At 50.2% G+C, this 15673-nt stretch overlaps 6 protein-coding genes across 6 annotated transcripts; 3 read left to right on the forward strand and 3 right to left on the reverse strand.

Moving 5' to 3' along the window:
* Positions 1-96: 96 nt before the first annotated feature.
* On the reverse strand, positions 97-1708 carry PV08_10741 (uncharacterized protein; the record flags this gene model as incomplete). The annotated part of the gene is made up of 2 exons (XM_016385055.1): positions 97-313; positions 369-1708. 2 exons carry the CDS (start codon positions 1706-1708, stop codon positions 97-99), a joined length of 1557 nt encoding a protein of 518 aa, XP_016231657.1.
* Positions 1709-2762: 1054 nt separating this feature from the next.
* PV08_10742 (uncharacterized protein) lies at positions 2763-4343 on the reverse strand (the record flags this gene model as incomplete). Its single annotated transcript, XM_016385056.1, has 1 exon — positions 2763-4343. The coding sequence occupies one exon, from the start codon at positions 4341-4343 to the stop codon at positions 2763-2765; it is 1581 nt and encodes a 526-aa protein (XP_016231658.1).
* Positions 4344-4720: 377 nt separating this feature from the next.
* PV08_10743 (uncharacterized protein) lies at positions 4721-6094 on the reverse strand (the record flags this gene model as incomplete). The annotated part of the gene is made up of 2 exons (XM_016385057.1): positions 4721-6030; positions 6079-6094. The coding sequence occupies 2 exons, from the start codon at positions 6092-6094 to the stop codon at positions 4721-4723; spliced, it is 1326 nt and encodes a 441-aa protein (XP_016231659.1).
* A 2843-nt stretch (positions 6095-8937) lies between these two features.
* On the forward strand, positions 8938-11704 carry PV08_10744 (chitin synthase 3; the record flags this gene model as incomplete). The annotated part of the gene is made up of 2 exons (XM_016385058.1): positions 8938-8988; positions 9044-11704. The coding sequence occupies 2 exons, from the start codon at positions 8938-8940 to the stop codon at positions 11702-11704; spliced, it is 2712 nt and encodes a 903-aa protein (XP_016231660.1).
* Positions 11705-12679: 975 nt separating this feature from the next.
* PV08_10745 (uncharacterized protein) lies at positions 12680-13143 on the forward strand (the record flags this gene model as incomplete). Its single annotated transcript, XM_016385059.1, has 2 exons — positions 12680-12940; positions 12991-13143. 2 exons carry the CDS (start codon positions 12680-12682, stop codon positions 13141-13143), a joined length of 414 nt encoding a protein of 137 aa, XP_016231661.1.
* A 574-nt stretch (positions 13144-13717) lies between these two features.
* PV08_10746 (ketol-acid reductoisomerase, mitochondrial) lies at positions 13718-15072 on the forward strand (the record flags this gene model as incomplete). Its single annotated transcript, XM_016385060.1, has 4 exons — positions 13718-13928; positions 13983-14014; positions 14066-14344; positions 14401-15072. 4 exons carry the CDS (start codon positions 13718-13720, stop codon positions 15070-15072), a joined length of 1194 nt encoding a protein of 397 aa, XP_016231662.1.
* Between the last annotated feature and the right edge of the window lie 601 nt (positions 15073-15673).

Consider the following 15673-nt stretch of genomic DNA (forward strand, 5'->3'; position numbering starts at 1 on the left):
CTCATATTTCACGAGCAAGACAATTCTTCAGACCTATACGAGTGCAACATGGCAGGCATAATTGTCGCGCTATATTCCTGTTGCAGCAACACTAGTCTACCTTGCCATGCTATCGACCCTCAGGTACAAATCGGCGCAGATATACCGGAGTTGAGAGAAGTCTTCGTCTTTTCTGAACTCGATCAATCTGTAGAGAATGTGAAGCACAGGCCGTATGATGTCAAGATCTGCTTGAGCATCGGTGTTGCCCGGATTGTGCATGATGTGCATTAGGGTGACTACCACGGCCGAAGCAACAGCCTCGACGCTCAGCCTAAAATCAGGAGCTATTAGCATGTCTATAACAAGTCAAGAACGGAGCGCCTTACCAATGGCAGAGGATTTCATCATCCGCTAACAGTTTCAGGAACTGCACGAAGCGTCGGGCGTCGCTGTCCGGTAGGACGCCGTCCCTCAGCGCCATGGCAGCAGACAGCCCGTTGGCTGAGAGCAGATTGTATCTCAATCCGAGTCCGCTGAAGTTGTAGAATTGAACTAGGTAGGCTGTCATGAAGTAGATGGATTCGAGGATGATGATATGCACGAGATCTGACCGGTGTAGCATGTTTCGAAGTTCTGTGGCTTCGAGACGAAACAGAAAATGCCCTCTCCACTTGCTTAAACTTGCTGCCATCTCCTGCAATGCCGGACTGGCCCGCTCGTGAGGACCTGGCGCAAGTACACATTCCACTAATCGAGCTTGAAAGAGTCCAAGCTCAGCTCGCAGTCGAAAGATGTTGATTGTGAAATCGCCTTCGGCAGCCCGTAGACTTCCAGCCCCTTCGGGATCATCCTCAGAGGGCAAGTGCAGACTGATCAGGTTCGAGGGCAGGCATGGTGATATCTTCGTCCGCAGGCTAATTTCTGTTTCCATACCATAAGCAATCCAAAACACGCGTTCTCGGTGCTGTAAATCTGTTGGCATAGCTGAATGGTCCCCATCAGGATCATTGGTGCGGATGTTCTGCAGCACTCTCAGTGCCATGGAAACCAATGTCGAAGTAGGCTGAGGACGAGAAGATGTTGATAAGATAACTGCAATGCCGACATAGAGTTGAGCTATGAGAAGAGATGGCTCCATCAGAATGAGAGCGGGTAGCTCCGCGATCACTTCTTCGAGATATGTCTGAACATTCTCTGTGTCCTGAGGAACACCAAGAGGACTCATTGCTCGGATTCGATGAGCTATTGCTAGGACGATTTTCACAACGAGCCATGACACCATTCTTCCGTCAGCACGGCCGTTGTAGCAATCTAAGAACAATCCGCTGATAGTTGCAGCGTCAAACAGTGGAACGGCGGTGTTGAAGTCTACCAAATACTCCTGCAACAAGAACAAGCCTCCTTGAGCTGGCGGCATGGAGCATTTTCTGACACCAAGTATCCTTGACCGGGGGTTCAAGTCGATGTCGATTGCATCAAGACTACCAGAAACTCGTCCGGTCTCACCGGAGGCTTGAGTGTTGAAGACTTGGGAGATCTCTGAAGTCAGCTGAGCATACACGTCCTCTGAAGGTCTGGGTCCTCTCAGTGACGAAGTATGTCCGTATCGATGATCGTGGGAGTTTTGTTCAAACAATGATACATGCCCCGGAGGATCTGACGATCGGCTTGCAGAGTACGAATTCGGAGTCAACGTAGACGTGAGTACAGGCTGCGATGGAGCCATTGGAGAAGCGACTGAAGGGCTTGGTTGCCCCTGAAGCTGAGGGGATGGTGCTTTTGCGAGCAAAGAGCTTTTGATCAGATCTTCCAGGCTTTGCAATCGATCCTGGAGCGTCTCAATTTGTTTTCTATCGATGGATTAAACCATGGCACCGTGGAATAAGATCCAAACCCCCCACTTACCTCTTGCGCCTCTCTCGCGGTTTCGTAACATGCGTGATTTGGCAAACCGCGTCTGTCTTTTCACAAGAGGAACACCTCCCCACGCCATCCTTGAGATCACACCTTCTCTTTTTCAATCGACATAAATCACAAGCCTAACCTCGTATCAGTCGCCGTGGACAGAGCATGAAAGTCGGCCATTATGCTTACCTGTACCGTGTTGCCGTGTTTGGCAGGCTGGACGCTCATAGCCGGCATATTCAAGAAAATGAGACCGGTCTTTTGTCTTGCCCCGAAGAGCTGGACAGCAATGCCTGAGATAGGTCTTGCTCATCCAGAGCAGTACTTATCCATTCGAGGAAATAGCTCCGATGCAATCCGAGGGGCGGTGGCTTCACAATTGCGTAGCCTTAATAATGGTGTCAGGTTAAGAGCGCGTGAACCGTTCGTGGGGCAAGTGTCCAGACGAGAGTCTTCAAGATGCAAGATCGTACAATTAATCATCTCAAAGACTTAGGGATTGCATTTGCTCTTCGTAAGACAGGCCATCAGCCTCTTCGGCTGACAAATATCGGCAGCCACAGCGAATCCTCACACTACAGGTACTTTCTCCAAGTCGGGTTAGCCTCAGCCTTCCCTCCATTCGATCAATGATGCTGGTGCAGCAAAACTTCTAGTGTTGGAAGAGACCAGCCAGAATCATTGTAAGAGCAAGGGCGTGCGAAATAAGCAGAGAATACATGATTAATAAAGCATAACTTCGATTTGCCGACGAAACCCATATTCACAAGACTGGGATCTATCACCTTCAATTTGAGATCGATCTGAGATTCGCCTGGGGTACTCCCCTACTCCGTAATTCGTACAAGCTTCGTGCATGTCGCCGTGGCCATGTGTCAGAAATCCATTCCCTCTGCCCCTGTAACGCCGTCATCATCTCTCTCTCGCTTGACCCGAACCATTTCACTCTTCATGAGAGCTTTGATATGGTTGTCAAACAATTCGACGTATGACTTCAGCCTCGTCTTCTCCCAATCGCTCAATTTCCTCATCGTGACACCGTCCTCAACAAACCCATTGATAGTCCCAGTATCATCGCCACTTCCGAAGTCGTCGACCTCTTTGAGGAGTTCATTGACCCTAGGAACCGAAAGGGGATCAAAAGCCTCGGCACGTTTCATGTCTCCAGCTGCGGTGATCGGTACACAGACTCTTCCAGTTCCAGGATGCACAACGAAAGGGCTTTTCAACAAGTGAATGCGCTTCTTGCCGACTTCCACGTCGAGTCTGGGATACGTGTATTCGAGAAGAATGTCCTGCTTAGCCTCCAATAGCGCTTTGGTATTCAGCGTCTTACTGACTCCCGTTTCTGCCAAAGCATCGATATCAGCCCACTTCCGAGCACTGGGTCGACTAGGGCTGCTCGCCCATTTCTTGGCCAATGCTTCGTTCAGCGTTTTGTCGGGAAGCAATTGTAACAGCCGATCCTGCCCAGACTGCGACATGAAGGGTTCTTGGTCGACGAGAACCTGTTGGAAATATGGTCGAAGGATGTCAAGGCTTCGTGTGATATGAGGATGTAGGGGACGCTTGAGGTTAACTCTTTTGCCGCCTTGTACGCCTCCCTTCAAGACCTCAAAGTAGCCAGTGATCGCCTTTCGCTTGTCATCATCCAGCTCTCGAGCATCTTTGTCACTGATCCATGCATGGACACCACGACGCCCTGAGTATATCCAAATAATATGCTCGAAACCAAAATCGTCTCTTAGCGCGACGTCAACGACTTTAATTGCCATGGTCGCAAAAGACCAACATTTTGAACAAATATTGGCCTTTTCACAGCACGTCCGGATGTCATCGTAATCAGTCAGATCAATATCGAACACTATCTCTTTGCTCAACGGCCGGAACATTGAGCTCTTCTTCAATGTCTTTCTATCTCTCGGATTTGTGGTGTACACGGGTCCGATTTCGAAACGCGAGGGATTCAGCCTTAGAATATCTTTACGTAGAGTGTCTGCGGTAGGATAGGATTGGTATCGAAGGTATGCATCGTTAGAGAGAGTCAGGGCGAACTCCCTATTGGCAAAGTCGGGTCCCGGCTTGGGAGAATGGTTGAGCCATTGGAACAATGACCGGAATGGGAATAATCGTGAATAGAATTGTAACATCAAGTTAGGATCTGAGTAGGATTCTTGTTGAGACACAGACGCAGCATTTGTTGGTGAGTTGGGAGCAGTCTGTGGAGGGGAGGAGGGTAGATTGGCTGCCTCGGAAGCCAAAATTTCGTCCTCGAGGTCGCTATCATCGTCATCGAAAAGGTCTTCGAGCGCAACTTTGGATTGATCCTGCATGTCTGGTCCCAACGCATTCCCAGTAGCATTCGCCAGAAGAGGTGCATCGGGCAATGTCACATTGTCGCCGTTTGCAGGAGAGGATTCGCGCGGTGAGGAGGACTCTGGCATTTTTATTCCCATGACGATGATAGTCTTTAACGGCTGGCGTTATGCGAGAGTGAGAAGTAGTCTCGGACTACGAAGTATAGAAATACTAAATGGGGAGGTCAGAAGTCGCTGGTTGAAGGGGCGACGCGCGCACGCAGACGCGTCCGTCAGAGAACGTGTGTATGACTCAGCAGATATTAATTGGTAGACAGACCATGCTCACTCTGCAAATATGAACTCATCAGTCTGCGCACATTTGGTACTTTTGATCGTCGGAAATATTTTTCATTTCGCGACAATGTCTGATTGATCATCGCTCTACGTGGTATCTAAAAAATCCCAAATCGCTTAAATACTCATAATAATGGCCTCATGGCACATGAGTTCCAGAAGAATCAAGTATATATACATCAAGACAAGTTTTCTTTGACCTCGTTGGAATCTGAAAACGGCCCCGAGTCATGTTGAACAAGCGCAGGACGTGAAGTCGGACTAGTCACCCCGATGGCTTGTGGATCCCTTGCCCTACTGATCGCATCAGCAATCATGGCATTGATGGTATTGTTGCTGGAAGACTGCTTCAGAGCATCAGGAGGCAGGATTGCGCTAACCGAGGACGATCGTGTCGATTGATCGCCAGCAAAAGCAGGTCGTGGGATTGTGATGGGAGAGATAGGGTCATCCATCAGAACAGTGATAGGGGAAGTCACAGTCGACTTTGAAGCAACCACTTCTTTTTCATCGCTGTAGATAGGTATGCTCTTTTCGGAGCCGGGTATTGGCGTACCGCTTTGACGGGCCGTTTTCTTTGCCAGGTTTGCTAAAGTCGGAACGCTTGTTCCGGAATTGGTCTTTTTTACTTCAATTGGCCTCGCCGTGACATTTCTTGCCACTATCGAACTTGTTGAGCTTCCCATACTAGGGCCCTGTGGAATTTTAGGAGTTCTGGTATTAGGCGTGGAAGAGTTCCCCGGGGTATTAGCGCCAGATTTGACGCTGACAACATTTGCTTGCGCCCGGAATGCCTGTTGTGCTGGGATTGGTGGGACGATTGCGTCGCTTCGATAAATGGTGGTTGCCACACTGTTGCGGGCCAGGCTGGGTGCTACACTAAAGCGGGCATCGACCGAGTCAGCGTCAGACCATGTAGAGTCCCTAAGGTCTCCTGGCATGAAAAAGTGTTGTTCGAGAGCAGGGGTCGACGTTGCCGAATTGCCTACGCCGCCAGGTAAGGCTGGAACAGGTGGAACGAGAAGTGCCGGTGACTCGGGTGGTGATCGAACCGTGACACCAGGTATGTAAGCGATCTGAATGACATTCGAGGCTCGCGTGAGAACCGTCGATGCAATCGAGTGCGCAGATCTAGTAGATTGACGATGAGCTCGGTGGAGGGTAGATTGGTCCCGTTTCTCGGGGGGATCCCATATTTCCACGCGCTTCTTCTTGCGAACTCGAAAACGATAGATGCAATATATGACAACAGCCAGCAAGATTAAACCCCCGATCACGCCCCCCACGATTCCGCCAATTGGAGTAGATTTTTTGGGCGATGACTGGCCTGGAATGCTATCGATCTTGACGCAGGTTGTGGATGCACACGAATTGCAAGACTGAGCTGACAAGGAACAAGTTTCATCCGCAGCGCATGAAGGGCAGCTGGGAGGCTCTTGTGGGCATTGTACACATCGTCGGAAGAGATTGTGGGTGTGCGATCTGGACACTAAGACAATTGTTAACAGAACTCATACTGCAGACGTGGTCTTCTTACACCCAGCGTCCGCCATTGCGATCGGTATACAGTGTCTCTTGCCCAAGTTGAAGACAAGTGGTCTAGGATCCGGTGGATATTGGCTCAGATTTTCTGAGTTCTCCGCGTAGTGACTTTTCAGATGCTTTGGTCGCAGTGTAAGGAAGTGTCTGCGTTGTTGTTGATCCCTCCCCTAGGTCATTTTCGAGCCTTTCAACCTAAAAAAGTGGCTATTCCAAAGAACTCGTTTTGTCTAACGGATAAGGGTGAAGCAGGAAGAGGGTTGTTTAGAGGACCGTTAAGATAGTGGTCGTGATGCTTGTCAGGTGTAAGGTGCCGAATGCAGGTTAACGAATGGAATAGTGTTGGTCTCTCCAGCGACTCAACGAGCGTTCCACCGGGGACGAAAATATAAAATCTCAAATGAGAGCGAGAAGGACTGAATTGAAGTTGGCTAAGGTGAGAGGTGAGAGGCGAGGAGGGAAGAGAAAGAATGAGCTTCGAGTTGGTTGAAGGAGGAAAGAGTCGAGGACGATCGAGGGTCGATAGGGTAGCAGATCCTTCGTTCTCGCCCAAAGGACAAGCACGCCTTCTGGGGATGGGTAGAGAGGAGTGAGAGCCTGAGAGGGCATGAGAGGATGGAAAACAGAAGGTGAGTGGGCAGAAGAGGGAGATGAAGGGGCAGTGGAGTTGAGAAGCTGTTGGCTGACAGCCGACAACGCGCGGCAGCATCAAGCAGACCAAAAACACACCACCAGCACACCATTGCCCACCAAGGAATGGCGCTGGGCCGCATTCAAACACTCCCTTGTAGGTGTCCGTGACCCTCCTCCCAATCACACGCTCTATCGGAACAAAAAGGACTCTTTGTTTGCTGATGCGGCTAGGTTCAAGCGAGATTCCATCGCCGTATTCTGAGTGAGTGAGCGAACACATTTCCTTACTATATTGATCACTCAACGCTGAACCGAGACTCCCATGGGATGCTGCTGGCCTCGATCGCTCACTCGACAACCACGGCGCTCACATCTCTGCAAAGAAACGACAGATTGCTTCCTCTCACTAGCATGTCATCCAGCCTGTCACTTGCTTGACTGACGTTGCTCACCGTACTCGTACTGTTTCTTCTGCGTGTGGGATCTCAGTCTTTTCCACTATTATTGGATTTATTCAATGCTACATCGTGATCATGCAGAGGCGCGTTACCATTGTGCCATCTCCTCGTTATTGTAAGTGCGAGTGGGAGGAAGGCCTAGCCATCAGCAGAGGGCACACGATATACAAGGGAGCGTCGGCTCAAAATTTCACAGACCTCTGGACGACTCCATGTCCCCAGAAACATTTACATATACCGTCTATATACTCTGCGCGATTCATGTGTGTGCATGTAAAATACGGGATGCAATGTCAGCCGGTCGCTGACCGACAAGGCCGCCGACAGCGTACGGGACGCCCCCAAGTTCCATAGAGGATGAGCGTGTTATCCTCTCATAGACTATATTACTCAGTCCATCTACTGAGCCGAGATCAGGCCTGTGGCATTTCAAAATCCACCGCCAGTCTCGCCTACGGAGCATCGACACGGAAGAGGCAGCTGATCGTCAAAAGGGGCGTTGTGGCGCGGCTGTTCGCAGGCCTTGCACCGCCAGCACCGGACTCTCCTAAAAATGGATCTGACTTTGAGAATTCCGGCTGTGACACGCGTGCCAGTGCATCGAACCTGTTACCTCGTGTTGCCGACGCAGGGTCCCCCTTTTCGGCCTCCGGTGCGGTGTTGCTCGTTCAACGGTCACAGCATGAGCATGTATCGTGTACAGAGTACCTAACCAGGCTCTCCCATACTGTGAGACTGAGAAGAGTCTCCTTGGAATTTCCATCGCCAGACGCATGCGGGGGAGCGATGAAGCCACAAACGGCTTAGGGAATCTCATCCCCTGAAACGTGTCTGGGTCCTTTGGTCCCTTGCTTGCGGCGTGCCATACCTGTACACTTGTACGAGGAGCCGTGACGCCACCGATGGCGATAAGACCCATCGATGGCAAACGCCAGGACTATTTCAGTCGCTCTAGCTGTTTCATCCCTGTGAGGACGATGAAACCCGGGGAAAGACATACTTGGTAGTTGGTTATGAATCATGATGATCACGATGGGTATGGAGCATAGATGAGAGCACTCCAACACCAGTCGCCATGTCCTTCCAGGTGAAAATAAGCAACGGGCAGCGAAATTGGCGTAGAGACCGTAATCCTAAAAACAAAATCCGCAACCGGCTTCCAGTAGCGGAGACGCCTCGTTGTTGCTGCGCAGCTTCCAGGGCAGAGAAGAAACCAATTGCTGCACAGCCTGCTTTCTTGCTTTAGCGAGTCAAATGCTATGGATCCCAGTCATTGGCGTTGCCGCAATTCTGTCGTAAGCTGCTGTAACTTGCCAGCCCTTTAATGCACATCAGCTTGCGGTCTGTGTCAGGGGAGGAGATATCTTGGGAACTGGCCGAACGACTGGCGAGGATCTCAAGAACTTGAAACACCACTCTTTTGTCCTTCTTCTTTCCTTCCCTGGTCTCTCTCATAAATTCCTACGAATACGGAGAGCCGTGTGTCCCACGGAGCCACTGTCTTTGGTATTCAGATTGTACATTCTTTGTGCTCGAGGCTTTCACCTCGCCTGCCCTCCGCATCCGTCTCACTTTGTTTCCAATACTTCACCCGACCCTACAATTCAGCGGCAACACGACACGCTTGAAAGCGGCCCTGGCGGCTGTCACTCTAATCCATCATCATCCATATCTTCACCTTCCAGGCCTTCTGAACGTCGAAATCTGCTGTCTACGAACACCAGGGTTCCACAACTAGACGCTGCGTCGCTGCACATCTCGCAAGCATGGCGCACCAGTACCCTGGCCACCAGCTCAATGATCTCCCCCATGGCAATGTAAGTTAGATCTCAGAAGTTCGAAGGGATTGTCTTGTGCTAAATCCTGCTGCAGAACTACAGACCGACGACTGGTCATTCGGACGATGAAGCAGAGCACTCTCTGTTACATCAGAACGCCGCATACCAAGTCCCGTACGATGTTCCTCATTCACGGCCATTGACACCTGGACAAGAGTCGATCTACACACTAAACGAGTCATATGTTGGGGGAGATCCTTCAAAAGTTCCAGTGACAGGCACAAATTACAATTCGCAACCGTATGGTCAGCAAGAAGGCTACGGCTACAGTTCGCAGGTCAACTTGCCCGCCCAGACAGGCCCGAACCCCAGCAACCCCATGAGCACACAAGATGCATGGCAGGAACGGCAAGCTCCTGGGTACGGTACACTCAAACGCTATGCTACAAGAAAGGTTAAGCTCGTTCAAGGAAGCGTTCTGAGTATCGATTACCCGGTTCCCAGTGCAATCCAGAATGCCATTCAGTCCAAGTACCGAAACGATCTTGAGGGTGGTAGTGAGGAATTTACACATATGCGATACACAGCGGCGACGTGTGACCCGGACGACTTCACTCTGAAAAATGGCTATAATCTACGACCGGCCATGTACAATCGTCATACTGAACTGTTGATCGCCATTACCTACTACAACGAAGACAAAGTCTTGACGGCGCGCACGCTTCATGGTGTGATGCAGAACATTCGTGACATTGTGAACTTGAAGAAATCCGAATTCTGGAACAAAGGTGGTCCCGCCTGGCAGAAGATTGTGGTGTGCCTGGTTTTCGATGGTATCGACCCTTGCGACAAGAACACACTGGATCTGTTGGCCACTGTCGGTGTCTACCAAGATGGGGTCATGAAAAAGGACGTTGATGGCAAGGACACGGTGGTGCATATTTTCGAGTACACGACTCAGCTTTCCGTGACAGCTAATCAGCAACTGATTCGACCCAATGACAATGATGCGACCTCCTTGCCTCCCGTCCAAATGATATTCTGTCTGAAGCAGAAGAACAGCAAGAAGATCAACTCCCATCGATGGCTCTTCAATGCCTTCGGACGGATCTTGAACCCAGAAGTTTGCATTTTGCTCGATGCAGGTACAAAGCCTGGCCCCAAATCTCTCATGGCTCTGTGGGAGGCATTCTACAACGACAAAGACCTTGGCGGTGCTTGTGGTGAAATTCATGCCATGTTGGGTCGTGGAGGTGTCTTTGGCAGAAAGTTGCTCAACCCTCTGGTCGCGGCTCAGAACTTCGAGTACAAGATCAGTAACATCCTGGACAAACCGCTGGAAAGCTCATTCGGATATGTCAGTGTCTTGCCTGGTGCATTCTCTGCGTATCGCTTTAGAGCCATCATGGGTCGCCCTCTCGAGCAGTACTTCCACGGTGACCACACACTCTCGGCACGACTGGGCAAGAAAGGCATCGAAGGCATGAACATTTTTAAGAAAAACATGTTCTTGGCCGAAGATCGTATCTTGTGTTTCGAACTGGTGGCCAAGGCTGGATCCAAATGGCACCTTTCGTACGTCAAGGCATCCAGAGCCGAAACAGATGTACCTGAAGGCGCCCCTGAATTTATTGGTCAACGTCGACGTTGGTTGAACGGTTCCTTTGCCGCCTCCATCTATTCCCTCATGCATTTCTCTCGCATGTACAAATCCGGGCACAACCTCATTCGAATGTTCTTCTTCCACATTCAGATGCTATACAACATTGTCTCCGTCCTTCTCTCCTGGTTTTCTCTTGCGTCGTTCTGGCTCACGTCGAAAATTCTGATGGATCTTGTCGGTCAACCTAGCACTGCAAACGACAACACAGCATTTCCGTTTGGTGACAAGGCGACTCCCATTGTCAACACCGTCCTGCAATATCTCTATCTAGCCTTCCTCCTACTCCAGTTCATCCTCGCGCTCGGAAATCGGCCCAAGGGTTCGAAGATGGCGTACATCATGTCATTCGCCCTCTTTGCACTTATCCAGTTGTATGTCATGGTTTTGTCCATTTACCTGGTGGTTCGAGCATTCACAACCAAAGACGGCACCGACATTGTGACGAACGAGGGTGCCAACGAGTTTGTTAAATCATTCTTTGCATCGACAGGACCGGGTATTGTCATAATCGCATTGGCGTCTACATTCGGCTTGTATTTCGTCGCTTCCTTCCTGTACTTGGATCCATGGCACATGTTCACCTCTTTCTTTCAATACCTGCTCCTGATGCCGTCGTTCATCAACATCCTCATGATTTATGCTTTCAGCAATTGGCACGACGTCTCATGGGGTACGAAGGGTTCCGATAAGGCAGAAGCCTTGCCATCCGCCCAGTCAAAGAGGGACGAGAAGGGCAAGACGGCAGTCATCGAGGAAATCGATAAACCACAGGCGGATATCGACAGTCAGTTTGAAGCCACCGTGAGACGTGCCCTAGCTCCCTACAAGCCTCCGGAGGAGAAAGAAGAAAAGACCCTTGAGGATTCGTACAAGAACTTCCGAACTCGACTTGTCGCCACTTGGCTTTTCTCAAATGCCCTGCTGGCCGTCGCAATTACTAGTGACAGTGTCGACAAATTCGGATTCACTGTAAGTTCTATCTCCCTCCCTCGAGGTGGATGTTTCACTAATGAAATGCCCAGTCTAAAGCAACGACTCGAAGTAGTCACTATTTCCAAGCTCTGCTCTGGACCACGGCGGTTCTATCACTGATTCGGTTCATGGGGTGTTGTTGGTTTTTGGGCAGGACTGGATTGCTGTGCTGTTTCAATCGAAGATAGTCAACCACGGAGGGTGCTGCATAGCATGGAATTCGGTCTAGTAAGGGTCGGCATAATCTGGGAATCTGGACATTTTCTTCTGAGAGAAACTCAAAATAAATGTGTAGTGTCTGTGTGTGCAGCTACCTACTGTTTCGAACGTGGGAGGTCGTAGATGATTTTCCATTCGTCAACAGTAAATCTAAATTCACTATTGATCAGCATTGAACAACAGGATCGGTGAATGGAATAAACTGTCGTCAGTGTTCGCCTGGTAGCCTGTATAGCCAGCCTTAGGTATCTAGGAGAAGAGCCTCATCTACGGCGGAACTGCGTCATGTGAGCCTTGTGGCCAACGGCTAACAGCCAACGCAACTACGACTGAATATGCAATCTCAACCACTCCTTTGTATCATTCTGCCTTCCGCCGCGTCTTCTTCGCATGATACACGCCTCGCAGTCTTCCTCGCCCCTAAGTACGGCCAACCCTGCCTCAGTTGAATCCTCGCCACTCCATATCCATCCATCTTGACTCATCACGCGGGCCCCTCGACTGCCACCTTCGCCTCTCTTCTCCCTCACAACGACCTTCATTACAGACTTTGTCAGACACTCACTATCACGCACCTCAGTCTCTGAGTCCCCGAGAGCCTTATTAAGACCTGTGCCGTGCACGTACCCATCGACAAGATGATGAAAATATGGTCTATGGTGGGCTGAGCTGCGCACGCTATAACCCGAATCTGGCTAACAATGGTTGTAGAAGCAACAACAGCAGAAAGACGAGCAAGCGCAAGGAACAACACAAAAGAAGAAGAAAGTCACGGCAGCGCAATTGCGCGTACAGAAAGGTGGGCTTGCTGCTCATTCAAGGCGACAATCTAGCTGACCAGTTCAAGATCTGAGTGAAGTATCCCTGGGATCTACCATGAAGACTACATTTCCAAACCCTGATGACATCCTCAACTTCCAACTTACTATCGAACCGGACGAAGGGATGTACAAGGGCGGCAGCTTCATCTTCAACTTCACCATTAACCAAAATTACCCTCACGATCCACCCAAGGTCAAATGCACGCAGAAAATCTACCATCCCAATATTGACCTGGAAGGGAATGTGTGCTTAAATATTTTGCGCGAAGACTGGAAACCCGTGTTGAATTTGAACGCTGTCATTGTCGGCATGCAGGTGGGTGCAGCCAGGTTAACGTGGGAGGCGATCACTAACTCAGCATACAGTTCCTCTTCCTGGAACCCAATGCTTCCGATCCATTAAACAAAGAGGCGGCCGAGGATCTGAGGAATAACCGAGAGGGATTCAGAAGAAATGCAAGAACAGCAATGGGCGGTGGGGCGGTTAGAGGCCAAACCTATGACCGAGTGCTGCGGTGATATCTCCAGAGACCTTAGACACGATAGATACGACGAATGACACAAATTCATGCTGATCAAGACCCGTCAAAGGGCCTGGAACATGGAAGCGCTTTGCACCCTTGGAAGAGGCATCTCGGACAGTGGCTAGGCGGCGGTACTCAGAGGCTCTCTATAATATGTGATGCAAGAGATAAGGAATCGATGTCCCGGCAGGGGCGGCGTGGACAGTCATGCACTCATGGTAAGAAGGCGACAGCACGTGCCTAAGACTGCTTGTATATCCGTACTCCATACTTGATACTTGCTGGGTACTCGTCCCCTTGCAGTATCGACTACTACGAGTAGTTGCCTCTATGCCTGGCCCAGACTGCGACTCGGGGAGGCTAGAATTGGTCCGAAGACGGTGGCCGCTCTCGGAGCCACATCCACAGGTTGGGGGGCCAATGAGGAGAGACTCCGGCAACGAAGAGCTCGCTGCGCAGAGTGCGAATGTGTAGAGAAATAAAGTACCAAAAATTTCCCCAGGATTGCTCATTCCTTGCATTTCACACAACTTCAGAATCTCCTCTCTTTGTTCAATTCAATTGACACAATGGCCTCCAAGACCTTTGCTCGAACCCTGCGCACTGCTTCCAAGCAGAAGATTGCGACCCCATCCATCCCCAAGCGGTCGTTTGTCTCTGCTCGTGCTAGCAGACCCGTTGTGGCAGCTTCTCAGAGAAGCTCATTCGCAGCTCCCGCTCAGCAACAGACAAGAGGTGTCAAGACCATTGACTTTGCTGGCACGAAGGAAGATGTTTACGGTATGTGATTTTTTTTCGTCGAGTTTACCGTAGCTTTGCTAACACCTTGTTTAGAGCGCGCTGACTGGCCTCGTGAGAAACTCCTCGTATGCTGACTCCTGTTCCCTGGAGACGAGAAAATCTAACAAAATTCGTAGGATTACTTCAAGAACGACACCCTGGCGCTGATCGGTTATGGTTCGCAAGGCCATGGTCAGGGTCTTAACCTCCGTGACAACGGATTGAACGTCATCATCGGTGTTCGAAAGAACGGAGCGTCGTGGAAGGAAGCAGAACAAGATGGCTGGATTCCCGGCAAGAACTTGTTCGAGGTTGACGAGGCCATCTCCAAGGGCACCATCATCATGAACTTGCTCAGTGATGCTGCACAGAGTGAAACCTGGCCAGCTATCAAGCCTCAATTGACCAAGGGAAAGGTAATGCTCTTAACGTTATTTCTAGCGGAAAAACAATTTCTAACTGACGATTTTAGACTCTGTATTTCTCCCACGGTTTCTCCCCCGTTTTCAAGGACCTTACCAAGGTCGACGTGCCCGAGGATATTGATGTTATCCTGGTCGCCCCCAAGGGTTCCGGCCGAACTGTCCGATCGCTCTTCCGTGAAGGACGGGGCATCAATTCGTCCTTTGCCGTGTACCAGGATGTCACCGGCAAGGCTAAAGAGAAGGCTGTCGCCATGGGTGTCGCAGTCGGTTCCGGCTACCTCTATGAGACCACATTCGAAAAGGAGGTCTACTCTGACCTGTACGGTGAGCGAGGCTGCTTGATGGGTGGTATCCATGGCATGTTCCTCGCCCAGTACGAGGTTCTCCGAGAGCGTGGCCACTCTCCCTCCGAGGCATTCAACGAGACTGTCGAGGAGGCCACCCAATCCCTGTACCCTCTCATCGGTGCCAACGGCATGGACTGGATGTACTCTGCTTGCTCGACCACCGCTCGTCGTGGTGCCATCGACTGGCAAGGCAAGTTCAAGGATGCTCTCAAGCCCGTCTTCAATGATCTGTATGACAGCGTCAAGAACGGCACCGAGACCAAGCGCAGCTTGGAGTACAACAGCCAGAAGGACTACCGACAGAAGTTCGAGAAGGAGATGGAGGACATCCGGGGTATGGAGATCTGGCGTGCCGGAAAGGCTGTTCGGTAAGTTTCTTGTCATCTTCTTTTTTTGTGGGCTGTGCTTTGACTAACAAATGCGTTTCTAGCTCGCTGCGACCAGAGAACAACTAAGCCGTCTCGGCCCTGAGGAAAGCGGCTAGTTGAGTGGCTACACTTCCAGGTGTAATTCTGAAGATAGTACGGCGTTATCAAAAGTGAACTATGTATCAAATGGTGGACATTGTTTGATATCAAATTTGAACAAAAAGGATCAAGATTCTGGAGTTTGTGCCAGTTGAATATCAGTTGTCTTTTTGCCTCGGACAGTTTCTCTATTCCACGATGTGGTTTTGACCAAGTTTTCTTTCTCCTTGTGTTTTTTTTTAAGAAATGTGTGGATCCATATCATGATCCGTCAGATATAAGGTGTAGTCGGTGGGCTGTACTCTGCACGAGGTAGAATACCTTGCAAGTTCCCCGCAGCACCAAACATTGGATCCTGGTAACGGAGTATGTAACTCCCGGTATCTGACGATCAAGATCACGGTCACGCAAGCCTACCTAAACTACTTTGACTTGTACCACGCGGTCCAACATTCAGGTCTCTTCTCCCTCTATCCCTCCTGGCTAACCAGGTAGATATATATATA

Source organism: Exophiala spinifera (genome assembly GCF_000836115.1).
Source record: "Exophiala spinifera strain CBS 89968 unplaced genomic scaffold supercont1.8, whole genome shotgun sequence".
In the NCBI taxonomy this organism is placed as follows: domain Eukaryota; kingdom Fungi; phylum Ascomycota; class Eurotiomycetes; order Chaetothyriales; family Herpotrichiellaceae; genus Exophiala; species Exophiala spinifera.